General features: G+C 35.8%; 1 protein-coding gene across 8 annotated transcripts in view; it reads right to left on the bottom strand.

Moving 5' to 3' along the window:
- ADAMTS6 (ADAM metallopeptidase with thrombospondin type 1 motif 6) overlaps positions 1-18,472 on the bottom strand; it is a 160,668-nt gene that overhangs the window by 98,527 nt on the left and 43,669 nt on the right. For all 8 annotated transcript variants that reach the window (XM_052777737.1, XM_052777736.1, XM_052777735.1 and 5 more), the window contains one exon: positions 3,116-3,159. In XM_052777737.1, coding sequence (XP_052633697.1) covers positions 3,116-3,159 — 44 coding nt within the window. The remainder of the gene's footprint in view (positions 1-3,115; positions 3,160-18,472) is intronic.

Genomic DNA, 18,472 nt, shown 5'->3' with positions numbered 1-18,472 from the left:
ACATACAAGCAACTTTTTTAGCTATGAAAATCCCCACATGTTACATTAAAAAAAATTAAAAAAAACCAAAACTGAATGCATCAATGAAGAGAGAGGAGACATGTTAATAACAAGCATTCATTTAACCACGAAGTCTTTTCCATTTATCACCCATCATCTTCTGGAATTAAAACCTTACTGTATTACAAGTGCTTTTAAAAACCTTCTCTAGAGAGAGAAAGGCACTGGCATTTACAGAATATGGCTCTTCCGTATCTTACACATTCTTCAGCAACAGATTATCACACAACATACTGCAGTCATAATTTAGTCCCACTAGAGAAAGCTCTAAACATTGGATTTATTTAATGTATTCCTCCCCAGAGTTTCTTATCTGTAACCAGCAGTAATCCTTTCATTAAGGAAATTACCTGCTCAGTTAACTACACTATAACAAAAAAATGACTGAAAAAAGTGTAACTTTGGTTGGGGGATGGGGGGAATGGGGCAGGGAGGGGGGAAGAGAGAAATCATATTCTTGTTATGAGCAGGCACTTCAAGTTATTCTCTTTCGACTAACAGTAAGCAAGTAGTAAGACAACAAGTGCTTCCTGGCTGTCCCCACATTAGCAAGTAATGTGGAGCCATACGAATGGGTCAGCAGTGTGAAGCACTGATATTGATGAGGCTCCTCACGTATCTGTATTTGGACTGGACACTCCAGTTTGGACTAGTTTAATCCCACAGGCTGAGCATACTCACTACACAGGTGGTTCAAAGCCTTCTAAAGGTAAACAATATTACAGGATATCATGACAATACAGTCCACGTAGTGATTTTGACTGTAATGTTTCCCATAGGCACATATGGAGCATTTGGGGAGTATGTGTTCTGACTTAAGTTTTCTCCAAAACAAATATAGTTTGCACACATCAAAACTACTCTGATAACCAAACTGACATGGGCAAAAGATGACAAAGCGTGTCTGTAGAATTTGCATCAAAACAGTGCTACTGCTATAAACAAATCATGGGTGTAGACACTTCCACTGAGAACAGGATAAAACATCAGAAGAAAAAAGACTATCCATGGAGAAAACTCTGCCAATTTTTTGCAGTGTGCAACCTGTGGAAAAAACAATAATTACAGTTCACCTATGCTATTCTAATTGAGCAGAACATTCTGAAGACAACACGACAATACTTATATACAACTGTCATGTTGCCCTGCAAAGTCCACCACATTTGAGCAACAAAGTCATCTGTATCTTCAGGTCTTGTAACTGAGCACTTGCTTCAGTGACTTACAGGACCAGATTAACGTAATTCCATACCATGCTTGCAGAAAGTGACAGAGATCAAGTCAAGAACTCGGTTTATGGCTCAGATTTAAAACAGGAGTTGTCCTTCACTGGAGCCACAGACATGCTGCAAAGACATCTGAGGTCTATCTTTTCTGAGAGGTTCCATGAATGATTCCTGTTTTAGGTAACAGGAATAGGAGAGGAGTGTCTCTGCCATGCGAAAGAAACCCTTTACTACTTTGTCTTCCTAGAATACCAATGATTCAGGTTTCTTTTGACCTTTTGAGACCTCTCTGAGACTTTTGTTCACAGACTCCTTAAATAATATATGCTTAGCTTTAGTTACTGGAGGTCAGTGGAAGTTAAGCATATTAAATGCCTTGCAAAATTGGGCCACAGGGCCTTGTCTCTTCTCCAATTCAATGCCTATAATGCAAATAAATTGTCATGGTTGTGTTGCCAAGGGTCCTACAACACTGAGTTGGAACTGATACCCTATGTGATTTTTATTTAAAAAAAAAAAAAAAATCAAGCCTTTTGTTTAATAAAACATTTGCCAAAGTCTATCCTCTGTTATGCTGGATTCAAATGAAGCAGAATTTGCCTTTATGCCAAAGCCTGATACAGTAAGGACTAGCACACTAATGATCTGTGTTAAAAATATCACGTAAAAACATCAAATAGTTCATACGTGAATATATGCTCTTTCAAACTTCCTTCAACGCTTGCAAAGACAATTCTATGACACCAATATAGACAGTATCTTCAGTTCTCTCTCCTCCACACAGATGTCAAAGAAAATCTGTCACATTTAGAAGTTCATCAGCATCATTTGCCTTTTACTAAAACATGCTGTGCATATTGTTTATACTTGCAGCAGGCAAAATTCTGGTACCCTTCCCCAGGTAAACTACATCCCTGTGCCAGAAGCTTTGTGCTGACTTGAGTGGGACTTGTAGAAAAATTAAGATGAGTTAAGGCTATCAAAGCATACAGTACTACAGGGGAAGTCAAAGCAAATACAATTATGAGCTCTGATTGAGAAAAGTATTAATAGTCTGAACTAGCTGAATTAGAATTGTTTCTTTACTTCTGAGAAAGAGGCTTATGAAAGGATGCAAATTGAAAAAAATCTAAATAAATGTCACATTAGTCTTTGAATAATATTTCTTTCATATATTAAAGTACCATTAAAGGTAATAACTATACTATAGTAAATAACTTTTAGCGACAAATTTACATATGGAGAGAACAATAGCTCTCCATCCTGCACCTAACTTTGCTGTGTCTGCTTCTCTGTTGTCAAAGCATTGTTTTAAGGAGTTTCAATGTTACTGTAATTTATATCACTGTGGTATTTTTCTCTAAGTCTGTGAAAGGAACAATCTGAAGTTGTACTCCCTGTGTACAACACAGCAACAGTGTAAACCTCAAAGCTTGTTTCTTTTGTAAGTGGTTGGGGCTTTTTTGTTGTTTTTAACTTTCCTGAGGTCTTTTACTTGTATTTTTTTTAACTAGATCATGGACACATGTTAAATGGAAAAAACCCACCAAGTTCTCTTCTGTAAGAAGTAAGTTTGAGTCATCTGCTAGGTTTTATCAGAACTACAGCTGCCACAGAAGAAATACACAGCAGCAGCTCACTTAATTTAAACTTCAAGCAATGTATCAAAGCCGAAACCCACTTATGTTACCTTTTATTGTTCATGTTTATAAAACTCCAAGATTTTGGAAGCATAAACTTAAAAAGATCTAATCAGTCAATAAATCAATAGCTGAGTATAAAGCAAGGGAACAGCAAATACAAGCTGAAGTTTCTCTTTATAATCTTACCCAGTGTTCCACAAGGCTTGTTTTTGTAAGTGCAGATATCATATCTGTTAAGGAGAAAGAAAGTAGATAAAATATGTCAGAGAATCACATTTGTAAGATATTTTGTATATTTATCACATATTTGTATCACAGTTCACGTTGTCAGACCGCAATCAGCTTAATTATGTGCAGCCAGCTGGTGTCGGCATTTTCTATACTCTGGTGTAAACCGCAAGCTGCAGTACACTCACAGCCGCTGGCCTCAGGCCAGTGGGACACCTGCCAGTAAGAAAAAAATGGTTAAAGTGGATCTTTGTAATCACCAGCTCCATAAAGCAGTCTACCATGCTGTTACGAAGTTACAGCAGCATGTCTATAGACAGCTACTGATTCAAAACACTTAACTTGAGTTTTTCAACATAACTGGAATCCTTTTACAGTCTCACACTTATCAACTGAACAATATTAATTGTAACTTCTACTACTTAGACCTTGATTCTAATTTACAACTCTCAATTATTACACCAACAATTATATTACACAAAAATCTTATGAACTGCCATTATAGTTCCTTTCTTATTATCTTCCAATGATTATATGTCTTACAAGTATACTGTAACAAGCTAAAATGAAAAACATTTTTGCAAAAAAGCTAAATAATGTCTTTAAAGGAGAATTTTCATCATTTTAGATAAAGCCTTCAAATACAGAAGCTCAATGAGTTTTTGTGTAGTTAACGTGAGTATCCAGCGCTGAAAATGGAATTAAAATGTTTTCTGCAGCAGAGCTAATAATAATAGCAGTGGTCATGCAGCAGTCAATTCATTAATTACACCTTCATATTTTGGATATGCAATCCTATGATATGGCTAGTGGTATGAGAACACTCATACAACGCCTTTGATTTTCAAGGATTTATACTGATTTCCTTGCACTATGTTTCACAATAATTTCTGTTCTTTTGAATGGTGAGTGAAAACAAAGATGAAAAGATACCATCTTTATACTTCAATTTTTAACCCATATAGTTACTAATTTCAGGCCACCAGATATTTCTGTTAAAAATAACCTAAGGACGGTTATCATGTAGGAGTGTGATCACAAGATATATACCTTTCAGTGCTAAAAAGAGTTAAGGTGTGCCTGTAAGCCAAATCCATGGACAAAACAACAAAGCTTAAAATTTGGAATACATCTAATAAATTCTCTATGCACATAGATTGCTGTGACCACGTGGAATTCCTGTGATTTTTAAAGCTACTAAGTGTGGAGGAGTTTGTGGGATTAAGCTCTAATTTTGAACTCAAGTGTTCATATGCACTGATCTCATCAAGGTGGTTCAAACTCTGCCATCCTATACGCACATAAAGTTCCCACTGATTTTCCACTTGCTGTTTGGAGAGAGGGAGGTAATCAAATCAGCATTCTTAGATAAAATGTGTTGGAATATAATCAGGTTTTGTATGTCACAAAGCTTTAAGATGACACAGATACAGAGATAAAGAAAGATTTTACTGAGTATTTCCTGCCTTTTACATATTTAAGGAAGCAAACCTCTTATTTCTGCATTTAAGACAGAGCCTGAAACTAATCCTACTGAAGTTAATGCAAAATTATTCCTCAAAGAAAGCAGACAGGGCTCAAGCTTATTTAGTGAGAAAACTGAAACTTGCTCAAGTTCTTTAAAATGCCATTTAGAACTGAACACAAGGAAGTCTGTGCAATACATGTGAAGTATAGGTCTTCTAATTTTTTTTAATATCCAGTGCTACTAGGAAAAAAACAATTCAAGACATACACCCTTAGATAAAATGGACATCTAAGAAGAAAGCCAGTTCCACTAAACTCAAGTAAAATGTTGTCACTGGTTTCAGCAGAGCTGAAAATTTGCCCTTATGGCCTGAATCTGCTTACTCTTATACAGGTATGAATCTGAAGTTACTCCTCACCTTCAGTTCAGTTTCACAAGGAACTGTGGTAGGAGAGAATAATGTGAATTAAGCCCCTTGTTCCTGTTATATTTTTGAAAAACATAGACCATGGTAGTCTTCAGTTTATGCTGGGTAACGACTGTTCTTCATTATGTATAGGCTAGCATTTGTAAGAAAACATGATGATAATGAAACTTAAATTAGGTAATAAAACCAAGGAAAACATGATTTTATTTTCCAATACACTAATAATTTTTGCAAGAATATACCCAGGTAGCAATGTATTCTAATTATGGCTTCGTTAAATATTCAAATTTCATAGGCAAAATTAATTTCCTGTAAGGAGCATTCATATACTCTCATGCCTCAGTTAACAGAAAAAAACCTCTAAGGTTTCAATGTCCAATGACTGACTTTACCTACCTCACCTTCAAGCTCCATTTTTTTTTTTTCATTTTTTTCCTTTCAGATGGATGGTTTCTGCTCATGATTTGTTTGAAAGTTCTTATCAATTTTATGTACCAAACAGCTCGATTTCATCATTTGCTTCTCTGTACGATTTAACCAAATCAACCTAACTTGTCTTTTTTGGTTTTGACACCACTTCCTCTAACTTCATGTTGAATTTCCAAGGAATCCATTTAACCCACAGATGTTGGGTTCCAAAATGTGGAATACTACAGAGTTAATACTTGCCAGATGGTAGCTTCAAGCCAAGAAACGCCTGAAGTGACAAATCATCCAGATTACCCATGAGATTAGATAGGTCTAATTGCTATCAAACTAACAAACAAACAAACAAAACCACCACAAATGTGAAGATGGGTCATAGCTGCCACCAGGAGCTTAGTAAATACTTCACAAGCCAAAGACAACCAAAACATAAATTGTCAAGCCAACAGTTATCTCAACCAACCATTAAAAATGATAACAACAGTCACAAGTGTTATGAAAAATGCAAGATGTGAATATATTTTCTTTCTGATTCACTGACAGAATGCGTAAGAGGACCACCACAAAATCTGAATGTAAGAATATAGATATGCAGGTTGCAAAAAACCTCAGGATGAGATGGCAGTCTGATCATTTTGAGACAGCCAAGGAAATCCTTTGCCCAAATTGGAAAAGAAGATCATACGCCTCCTAATACAGTGGGTGCATATGTCCCTGAAATGCGACCAGGCTGGGGAGGGAAGTGGAATGTGGAAAGAGGTATGAGGCAAGATTGTTGATTACATGTCCATTCCCACCCTGAATGGATCAGAAGTCATTTGATGAGGCAGATGGGAAAGAGGTCTGGGACTTCTGGGCACACCTGCAGGGCTGCTGAAGAGCCACATCAGACAGGTGGGAAATGCATGATGGATGTACAGCTGTCACTGACAACTCTGACACATCAGCAAGACAGAAACTGCAGAGATAGACTATTATCAGTTCAACAGGATGGTGAAGAATTGGAGCGGCAATTGCCTCCTGTCGTGCCATGAATCAAACAGGAAGTGTTAGTGTACCCTCCAAGGGCATTTAAAAAGGAAAAATTTCTAGTCTTTTTTGGCAGGGTATGAGCATGCCCATGCTAAAATATATATCTATAGCACTGAATTAAAAAGTGAAAGGGACCACACTCCTGGACACTGAAATTCTCTTATCTGTATTATCAAACTGTTTTAAAAGTCCATCAAATTGTTAAAAAAAAAAAAACATTCCTTGCACAGATTTGGCCCATGATAACAACTAAACTCAAAGAATTCCCAGGAAAAGTTCAGAAGGTGACCCCACACAATCATGAACTGGCAAAACATACGAAGCTACTCTATTCTGGACAAGTCAGCTTATTAGTGTGGACACAAGAAGTTCTGTGCCAGTGGTCCCCAGCGCAAGAAAAAAGTCACTGACATGTTTATTTAATTTATTCGTGTAGATGTAAGCTATGGACTATCTCTTGAAGAAGTCTCCGTTATCTGCAACTCTGATTTGCAGAAAAATCCCTTTCCTTTGCAAATCTGATGAGGAGTATGATCCTGATCATTTGAGTAGGACGCTTAAGTCAATATATAAGAAAGATGAGTTCTCTGTAAACACTGTAAGCACTGCTCAATCTTGTCAGATAAGTTATCTGTAGCCACAGCCAATCCCAGACACATACGGGGAAGACAAACATTTCTCTCCCATCTAGCTGTCAGCTTGTGGGCCTAATACCTGTAATTGTGCAACTATGAAGTTCACCACAGAGTTCTATGCAAGCAAGTGTATTCCCTTATTAAAAAAGGGTTTGAAGGCCAGAAAGCATCACGATGATTCAATCATACCTCTGCCCACCTCTAGCATAAAAAGTTAAGTAATTTATTCTAGAAGCTATATAGGATAAAAAGCTGTTCCTTAAAAGCTATTCAATCTCACATTAAGAGATGTTTTCAATATAATTTGAGAACAGCTGTACTAGGTTATCCAGTTCATCTGCCTTTCCCTCCACCACAGTTATTTTTGAGTGCTTGCAGGTATAAGAGGACAGCAGAGACTGATACCTTCCCTGATAGAAGCCCCTAGCTCCATGGCTTAGGGAACTTCAGAGGCAGAGACTGCATCTTAGTATTTAATTGATTTTTCTTCTAATGTCTTTAGCACTTAGCTAATTCCTCTTCAATCTTAAAAAAAAAAAAATTTCAGTGTCCCTCTGGGGGATGTTGTTATGCCTTTATCAGCAAAGTTGAGTCCCTCTGTCCCAGTAGAGATCTCTTTCATGATGAAATAATTTTTTAAATTTTCTTTTAAATCAGATGAATAAATTGAACTTTGTCAGCATCGCACCACTACACTGTGGTCTTTCTGCCACCTTCCTTTGAGCTCCAGGGCTTTTTACGCTTTCTGAAGCATGTGTATTACAATTCAAAAAGTTGTTCTAATAGTCGTATTAACAGTAGGAAATACAAAGGCAGAATGAATTACTTCTTCTTACATGTTTATGTGTATTTATACATTCAAGGATAACATTGCCCTTTTCACCAGTCTGATTATGTGAAATGACCCTCTAAAGGAAGAGTCTCTATAAAGCACTGTTATTACTAGCTCTACGTTACTGGAAATGTCCACAGTACCAGAAAGAAGGACTAGCTGCATCAAATTAACACTGAGACAGAAATACATCTGCAACAGGATTGGAAAATAGATGAATACTAGCATTGGATACACTTTAAAGAATTTAACTAATCAACAAGAGTAACACACAGCATATTTTTTTTTCAAGTATGATAAACGAATAAAGCATGAAAACTCTTATTAGAAATGCAAACTGTTCAAAACCAGTATGAAACAAGCTACTTACTTTTAAGTACGTAAACATACTCTAAAATTACCTGAAAGCTACCAATATGCCTGAGTAATATTTGAGATAGATATTGACAGAAATAACTGAAGCTTTTGAAGAAATATTTCTTAAAGAAGAAGAGTTTAGGAAACAAAAAAAATAATCACAGCAAACTGCTGAGGAAAAACCTACCAAGATGGCTGGAATATAAATGTAAAAAGTTCATCAATATAACAAAATTCAGGCTAGACAAAACCAACAAATAGGACATAAAGCTCTTCATAACTTTGAGACAGCTGAACAAGTACTTCATATATACATATATATATATATATACACACGCACACACTACCACTGGATTTGCCAATTAACCTGCTTGAAAAGGTTGTCAGAAAACAAAATAAAGCCTAAGAACTGGTTCTGTCCTGACTAAGAGGAAACAGAGCTAACTACTACCAATTATTAGGAGTTCATTTTTAGGGAACATTTCCAAATGTTATCCCTGAAATTAAGGTTTTATTTTTCACTTGTTTTAAACCAAATTATACTTTTTGACTCTTGTTTTTTATTACTGTAGGTTTCAACAATAAGCTTTTCAAATAAGGACTGTCATTTTCATACATCACTGGTCAATGATAAACATAATGGGTTCATTAGAATTTGACCTTTTTTACTTTTTATTCTTCATGCTATGCAACGTGATTTATCTATGCACCCAATCATGTATACCTCATAACTGAATAAGTGTTTAAAGATCAGACAAAAATACCCCTATTTTAAAAAACTTAAGTTAATCTAGTTCCAACACCTAGAACTATAAACTGAACTACTGCTGAATCAAACTGAAATCTCAGACTTCCCTTAAAGGGATCAAAAACCTCAAGCTATCTGACAATTCCAACCCCTATTTCTAAATTATGGGAAATAAAAAAACAGTAAGTAGCTTGTAGTTTAACCATATTCTTTTGCACACATATACTTGGATATTATTAAAAAGGGGTTACTTTGCAAGCGCAGACAATGTCACTAATGCTAGGGAATTGTGTGGAAAAATAAAACAAATACTGACTTTTGGTCATTTTTTTTATAAAAATATTTGTATCATAATTCTTCAACAGTTCATCATTCCTAAAATAATTTGGTTGTTCATTAGAGTTGCACAGGTTACAAACAGCAATACTCTTTATAACACAATACTTTTTGATGTCTTTCTAAAAGCTTTACTACAGCATATCCTTAGCCTTACAGAAAGCGGTACACCACAACAGCATTCTGCCTTAAAACTAAATACACATCTTATTTGGTTTCTTCCTCAAAAACCTCAAACCAAAACCAGCTATTTAAACCAAGGAAGGAAAAGCATAATATACATGTTACACATCACTCAACAGAAATAGCATCTTCTATTATTAGTTTTCCATGTCTTTAAAACTGCCGTAGACAACCAATGTCTGGCTCTATTGGACTTTCTTCTGATACTTAGCTTCAGGTGGATAAATGAAATTCTGAGTTACAGCTAGAAAAACTGTTACTGCTCTAAGTTCTAATTCTCCTGATTTATATGAAAAGAAATATTTTAAATAACTGCACTGTAGATGAAACATTCATATACTACTTTTTCTAAACTGCAAATGCAGTCAGAACAGTAAAAATGAACTCTGTTCTGAAACAGTTTTTTTAATGCTGTCATTTGCCTTCATCAATTTTGGCAATGTAACATTAAGACAGTGGTTGCAAATTTACCATAATCAGTAGTATTATCGGTGTACTTAGGACAAATGTACAAAGCTGATTTTGAGATTATGATTTTCTCAATGCAAATTCCACCGCCAGAGTGTCTAAAAAAATTTTCAACTAAGTTAATGAAAAATACATCAACAGAGAGGTTTTTCTTCCACACTACGTTGATGAGTCATGCAAGCATATAGCAGAGCTATTGCAAAACATACTAATTACTTGAAAATAGAGGACTTATTAGCTGAGTCTGTAAACAAAAATAGTTCTAAAGACAAGACAAAGACCTTGAGACGGTTCTCAACTTGAGACATACAGACCCTAGGCCGTGATACACCATTTCAAATCACTGACAGAAAGTCATCGTACCAAAAATCAGAGGACTATCTTTAAAATCTTGTTACTTTGAGGAAATAATACATTCAGGCTTTTTAATCATCTTCTACTTTCTAAGACTATCTGTATTTATGTACATTTTTGCCACTTTTCAGACTAAAAGCTTCCTTTTCCAATGTAAGCCATGATCCTCATATAGAAATGTGTCCTTACCAGCTACAGCAATGAGAAGAGAATAAAGTAATGAAAAATACAGAATAAGAAGTGCTACAAACTGTTAGATCATGATCTAGTTAAGTATCCAAGACAGACACCTACAGAAACTTAAAAGAACAATATCAGTATTCTGTTAGTATAAAAAACCCTGACTCAAACAGCATCAATACTGCTGACTGGTTCAGATATGACACTTATCACAGAGCAATCTTTACTCCTATGAAAGTACTATTAAGTGGATTATAATTAAGTAGCATAAAAATACAGGTAATTCCATGCTGTCTGCTGACGTACTGTTAACATCATTTGAAACTCTGGAAAAGACAGAGTTCCCTTCCCCGCATTCTTCTTCTAATCAGAATCTTTCTGTTGACCATACATGACCACAAAGTAAGTATCAGCTCAACCACAATATCTTGAAGGCAAATGAATGCTCTACAAACTCATTAGACTATTTTAGTTGACAACGTAGACTCTAGAATTACTCTAGAGACAGCTTTATAAGCAAACTCTAGCACTGAAGAAACAGCCAGGCACGTGTGGTTCCAAAGCCTGCCCCTTGCAGGTCTTGGACTAGCAATTTCACTTCACTCTCTGCTCTGCCTTGGTTTCTCCATCGTTAGAAGTTCTCTCTTCCTTTTTTCTATTCTGTATCCAACATGTACAGGCTTGCTGCTCTAATTCATTCCTCTCTCCTCCATGTATTTCCTTTTGTGATCCTCAGTGAACATTAAGTTCCAGCAGAACTCTCTCTCCACAGCTTTAAGATTACCAGAGATTGATTGATGCCTCCAGCTATCATCACTATCGTCAACTAGCTTATACAAATAGGCCTATCCTACTATAAACATAATTTTGAGGGACATCCGCATGGCAGTCATAGCAGTATCAATAGTCTTAGCCTAGGGTAGCTAGCCAAAGATCTATCTTGCTTCTTTCCATTTTTACACCTTGCACCAAGTTCTGTGCTACAACACTGCACCCACACTAGCTAAAGAGGTTTGACTGGCTCTTCAGTATACTGGAATGACTTTACTGATAGCAGTACAGACAGTGTAAGCCATCATACAGAAGGAGCTCCAGGGCTTCTAGCAGTTGTAGTCCAATCTTAGATGAATCCATCCTTCTTCTTCAGAACATGTTAATTCTATTTCGAGCTAGGCTTTAGGTCCCTTCAACACTGAGACTCCTCAACCAGGCATCTTTCAACAAAATCATTTAAAAAACCTTTATCTGGATAAACCGTATGTAAATTTCAAAATTGTAGAAATCTGAAAATTAATTATGATGGTAAGGCACAAAGCTTACAAGCTGGAGACCATGAACCCATAAAAATAATCAGAGAGTTTAAATCTAGCAGAACTACAAGGAGCATTTCAAAACTTTTCTGTGGCATATCTTATTTTCTTTTCATGGCATAGCCCCTGATCCACAGTAAAAAATTTTATACTAGTGCATCAGAAATGTAGAGCTACCTACCTGAGTGAAAATTGTGACTTCATTACCATTCAGAGACAACTGAGAGATTCAGCATTTGCACTATCACCGCAAAGTAGGTAATACTTAACGTGCTGTATTCTGTTCCTCAAAAGTGATTCCATAGTTTTATTGCATCCTCAGTACTGAGCCAAAATTTAGATGGAGTTACATGGGTGTGATTAGCTAAAGCTGGCCTAGACAACAGAACTGAAATTTCTGCATATCTACTCCAAGTACATTACTAATAATTTTTCTATCAGTGCATTCGGAAAAAGTCTAGCAACTAATACATAAAGCCTTTGAACAAAGGACATTCACTCAGAGCAGCTCAAGCAGCTTGTAGGGCAATGCTTTTTAGAGTATGCCAATGCAACAAGTCTGGGAAAAAGGAAGACTAGCAAAACTAATTACATAGGCATGGTTGGGGGCATCCTGCCACACAGCAGAAAATATTATGCTAAACCATTTATAGGAAGCCACTAGTCTAGACCTTTGGCAGGAGGGAAACACAGCTAGCAGCTATGATTACTATCAAGTTTTAGTTCTGTTGTACAGAAATAAATGAGATAAATTATAGCAATAACATATTGAAAATATATTTAAAGGTTTTGCTGTGGATAAGGCCTTTCTTCCTTTTCTAACTTTCTGAATATTGTAAATGATTAGTTTACAAGTCTCTCAAAAGATCACACATGTCTTTATACATGAAATGTCCACTTCATCTGCCCTTACTCCCACTGTATGTGGGATAAAATGCTTGGTACTTGAGGTACGTTGTAAAAAGTAGGAATTCATTAGGATGACAGACCACACCTGGTACAAAAATAAGAACGTAAGAATTGCAACATGGGTCAGACCAAAGATTCCACTACCCAGTACCCGGCCTTCACGATGATGTAAGAGAATACCCAAGAAAGAGTAACATCAGTGCAAGCATAAAATGGCAATTACCCCAATACTCTTCCAACTTCAATTATTTTCAGTTCAGATCTTTTGAGACAGATGTGCTTCTGGGTATTTAGTAACTCTCAATGGACTTTAATTCTGGGAACTTGCCTAGCCAACCTTTCAACCTATGCATATGTCCAGCTTCCACAAAGTGACTTGCCAAGGAGTTTCAACATCAGCTAACTCTTGCATAAAGGGCTGCCTCTCTTCTCCGTGTTTCGAGCCTCTTTTCTGCTAAGTTTACTGGGTAGCCTCTAGTTCTTGTACTGAAAAACGCAACGAATGATTGTTCCTTATTTATGCCCTCCACACAATCTGTAACTTTGTAGATCACTGTAATATCCTCCCAAATGTGACTTTTCCAAAATTTGACTCCTCCAAGTAAGAGTCATCAACTTAGTCATTCCTTGTAAAGAGAGTCCATATTTTTTTGATCACCCTTGCTTCTCTTTTCCCATTCTCCTAAATTTTTTGAAGTAAGAAGGCCAGAATGACAGGAACTATTCAAGACGTAGGCATATCATGCCCAGTTTATTCAATAGCATAGTAAGGTTCTTTATTCTTTTCCCAATAATTGTTAAAACTTAATTTGCTGGATTACCAACATATATTCTACATGCAGCCCAAATCTTTTCAGTGAAATCATAATATTATCAAATAATACAATCAAAAGAGGAAAGAAGAACAGTGATTTCTTTTCTCTTATTTCTGGTTGATATTTTTACACTATTTCTGAGAAAAGGACTGAAACTATTAAGCATGTACTGTTACAACTTATTTTTCCTGAACATGATGAGAACAATATGCCCTGTGCTTGGGCCCAATTAAACAGTCACAAAGTACTTGGGTAACCATAGAGTTGTATTTGCAGAGAGAGCTAAATTTCGGTAGCTTAACATGGTAATTAAAAGCTTCTTCAGTCAATGGAATAAAACCTATTTGCTGACTTCTTTTTAAGGCCAAAAAGAAAGACTATCACTCCATTCAAATGATTTTTAACTCTGACTAGTATCAAAAGGAATTTTTGTTCTAACAGCAGACTCAAAACAATCTATTTTACAAGTTTAGTATTTGTTTCTATAAGTGCATGTTACAATAAATTACAATGAAGAATTTCTCCTCTTCAGGAAATGACAGCAACTAATTTGATTGACAGTGCTTAAAGAACAATACAAAGCCAATAAAGTGCTGGACATCCGTGGTAGTTCTCCAGATGACATGCATAAATTCCACCAAATAGGCTGCTCCTGTGTTCTACAGCTAACTAATTTTGAAGCTAATGTATTTTGTAGACTGCCTGTGAACTGAGAGGAAGAGAAATGCACAGAGTGACAGAATGAAATGGCAGCAGAAGCCATGACTGTTGTAACGAAGGTAAGTTTAGAAGAAGTGAACAGAGAATACATCTACAAGAAGAGTAACATGACTGAGATCTTGTCCAAGTTTGTAAGAGTGCATCTACCCAAAGGTCCTGTCATGTCAACCAAAAGGAACTTAATCTGGTTTGCTGTTTTCTTTTTTTCTTAAATGTGCTAGAATACCTCCACCTCAGACTGATCTCTGAAGTCTGTCTGTATCAAAAAGTGGAACTCACGCATCCAAGCCAGAACTGCACGTAAATCTTTGTTTCGTGTTCTCCATACAATACACAGCAGGAAGAAATATTTACTCTATGCAAGACAAAAAAAGTCTGTGTGGCATACATTATCATTTTCTGTCTAGATTATTTTTTACAAATAATTTTCATGACAACAGGAACTAACTGTTGTGAATGAATGGCTGAATACCATGAGAGCAGTAACGTACTCTACAACAGTGGCTCTTCACAAACCACATCACTCTTACTGTATACAAGTTGGGATTAGTCAAGTGTCTATCCAGACTGTCTGCACACATACATACTTAGTTCCCCAACCTTAAAGAATGTAAAAGTGGAGCAGTTGCAATTTATTTCAGTACTTCTGCCAATAAAGAATCACAGAAGACTCAGTACTATATGGGAAAGAAAATGGACTGCAGCAACAGCAATCCGTCTTGCAAAGGGATGCATGTGTCAGATTCCTTTCCCTGTGTACAAATTCTTCAAACTAAGCTATTAATTCAGTATCAAAAATACATGATTGTCAAAAGGAACTCCTAACCCGATTCCTTAGTTTTAACCTTCCATACGTTATTCAAGTCTTAATTTTGTAAACTATCTAACCTATCTTGAAGTGGGAAAATATATTCTTCTTCAGTATTTTTATTAAGGCCACTAAGCATTGACCCACTTTTTTTTTTTTTTTTTTCTTTTAAAAAAACCAGTCAGTTGTATTTCCAAAACCAAACTAGTTTGGTTTCCTCTACAAATGTTATGAAAGAATAATTCCATTATTTTTTGAATTGACAGACTATTCCTTTGTATTAAAAGTGACCTAAACTTATGGTTTTTATTTTTACCACATACTGAATATTAGCATGAGGCTATTAAAATAATTATTCCACCAAGTTTTGTAAAATTGTAAATGCTGAGCAAAAATTTTGACTGGCCATAAGGAGAACCTTTTTCCCCCTGAGGGCCATCAAACAGTAAAGTGGGTTGCCCAAACAGGTTTTGCAAGACTTTATTGGATAAAGCCTTGTGCAGCCTGGTTTGATCTGATCTCACCCTGCTTAGAGGAAGACATTGGACTGAAGATCTCCAGAGGAACCTTCCAACCTGAATCCCATAGATTCTAAGTAGGTGTTATCTGACAATCTTCAAAATGTTTATTTAATATTAATGGAATAATAAAAATAAATAAATAATAACACTCTTCAGAATATTCATTGAAAAGGAAAGTAAATTACATACTCAAAATGGAAGCTTCATTACAGCCATAGTTACTGTAGTCTAAATATTTGATCAATATAGAAAACAAGGCGAAAAGAATCTCCCTCCTCGTCCCATTCTGAGTTGGAACAGTCCTACATCTAACTAACAACTACACATGAAACCTATTGAACCACATTCCCCCAATTAGTTGACTGTTAAGTTTTAAGTGCCTGACATTGTCCTGTAAAACATGTTTTCTTCTGTAATGCCATCACAACTGACTAAAACACTAACTGTAAGAAATCCAAAAAGTTCAAGCTGAAAGAAAAATAAGTATGCTTTATTTTTTCCAGGTCACTAAGTTTCAGCAACTAATGTAGTTAAACTATTATAAATAAATGCAAGTAAGTATCGTAAGATACACAAACAAGAAAAGTCACCATCCAATAAAACCTCTCTCTCCATTGTGGCTGAAAAATAGGGAGAATTTCATTGTTTTAAAATCACAAGATTATCTTGTTACCTTGATCTATGTAAAGTTAGTGAATTGAAACACTTCCACCTGAATTACACAGAAATAAGGATCAATATAGAAATTTAATAAAGTAAGAATGCTTGCAAAGAGGTTGGATTAACACGCAGAAAATACCAGTATTTGACTTCTTTCTCACCACGTTAACTGTAATTTCTGTTGCGCAAAATAGTCTGGTTCTTAATTTGTTTAGATTTAGTTACTTTAGTGTTTCTATTAATGTTAAGTGTGGCTTTATTCAATAAATACAAGTCATTTACAGGTATAAATACTTTAATCAAATTCCCACTTTTGCTTGGGAAGAACTTGTAAAAGCCTAAAGCAAAAAATCTGAAGTAAAAAATTATTTTTATTAGTTAAAAATTTAAAAAATATTAAGATGAATAAATGTATTTAAGTTCTAGAGCAACTTAAAAGAATGCGCAGAAGCAGAGTTTCCTTCCAGTATGCAAGGAGAGAGAGCAAATTCAGCAGTGCAAAGACTACAAAGAGCAGCCACGCATTTGAGTGAAGTTACTACCAATAGCATAGCACCACACTATTTAGAATCCCATTTTTAAAAAGGGTCACGTGCAGGAGCAAAGTTTTTTTGGATTGCCAAACAATCCATTTCATTGACTCAAGACATAAACAAAAATAGAATTGCAAGACATCACAATTCTCCTGACCAATTGTATCTCTTACTATTGCTATTGTTTGCTGCTAATTTTTTTAACCACTAAATAATTAACAATCTTAGCCAAAAAATTACTAAAACGGAATAGCTTCAAAACCAATCTTGGTCAAAGACCCATAAACGCTTTCATGGCTTAACAGACTGCATTTCACACATCTGAAAAATTCCTTGGTTTTGCCAGCGTTTCGAGTACAATTTCTTGTTCTTTAGTGTTTCCAAACATATTGTTCAGAATTGTGTAATGTATTTCACTCCACTTTGGCAGGTGGTTGAAAGAGCTCACAGGGTAGACATTTATTCTGAAAGAATCTGGACAGTGAATATTTGTCAGCATTACTTATGACCTTGCAATTTTTAAGCAGGACTAACTGTCCCAAAATTACAATATAAGCAAATACCTTTCATTACAGCTAAATTAATGTGCAAGCTGTACCTCTTCCTCCTTGTTTATCCAATTACTCAGCACTCCCTTTTTCAAGCTGCCGAGAGTAATAAATGAGAGATTTGCCACGGGTCTGGCTGAAGCAGTGTGAAGGCCATCCAAATGCAACCTCAGTGCTATCCAAAGAGCCATCTTAAAAGGTCTGGAAAAGAATCATGCTCATCTGGAAGCTGAATGTGATCAGCTCTATAAAATACCAAGTTACACAATTTTCAGAAGACAAACTCAGCAAAATATTCAGAAATAACTAAAATAATGATAACACAATATTTAATAATGAACACCTGATGCCCTAACATAATATTACAAATACATACAACAGAGATTTGACTCCAACAGCAGCGTTGGATAGTCACAAAGTATCATCCCTTCAGCAGCTCAGCACAAAGCTAATTTTAAACCAAAGATTTTTAACTGGCCATATGGAAAAGAAATAATGAATTTTAGCTATTTCTATCCTTCTAGTTCTGACATTAAAGCACCTTTTCCTTCAAGATCTAACTGCGTAACTCTGAGCTTATTGACAATGAAAGACTAGCTGAGTCAGCTTAGTGTGTGACAAAACAGGACTAAGGTAATTTGCAGTATCTTGCTGGTACTTTGTAGTAAGTTGCTCGTATGTCTAAACTATTACACAAACTCTTACACTTCCCTGGCATCAGTGTGACTGTATGTAAGTCTAGGAGTCTTCCCACAAAAATCATGTAGGTCAACACGCTCTTGTAACACCAAAACAATCAACTGTAAGTCATTTAAGAACTACATCTCAACTTTGGAAAGAACCTCAACAATCAATCACATGAAAAAATACTTTAGTTACATGATCCAAGTATTATTCCTTCACAGACTAAGGCCATGATTTGACACTCCAGTTAGACTTACACAGAATCTAAAGCCATTACTAAAAGAGCTCTTAAGTTTCAGCATTCTTGAGTGAGTAACTAGCAAGGTTACATGAATTCCAGACTACCTAAATTACATCTCAC

This window comes from Harpia harpyja, chromosome Z (genome assembly GCF_026419915.1).
Source record: "Harpia harpyja isolate bHarHar1 chromosome Z, bHarHar1 primary haplotype, whole genome shotgun sequence".
Classification (NCBI taxonomy): domain Eukaryota; kingdom Metazoa; phylum Chordata; class Aves; order Accipitriformes; family Accipitridae; genus Harpia; species Harpia harpyja.
The sequence above is the reverse complement of the archived record's forward strand: the minus strand, read 5'-3'. Positions and strand labels throughout refer to the sequence as shown.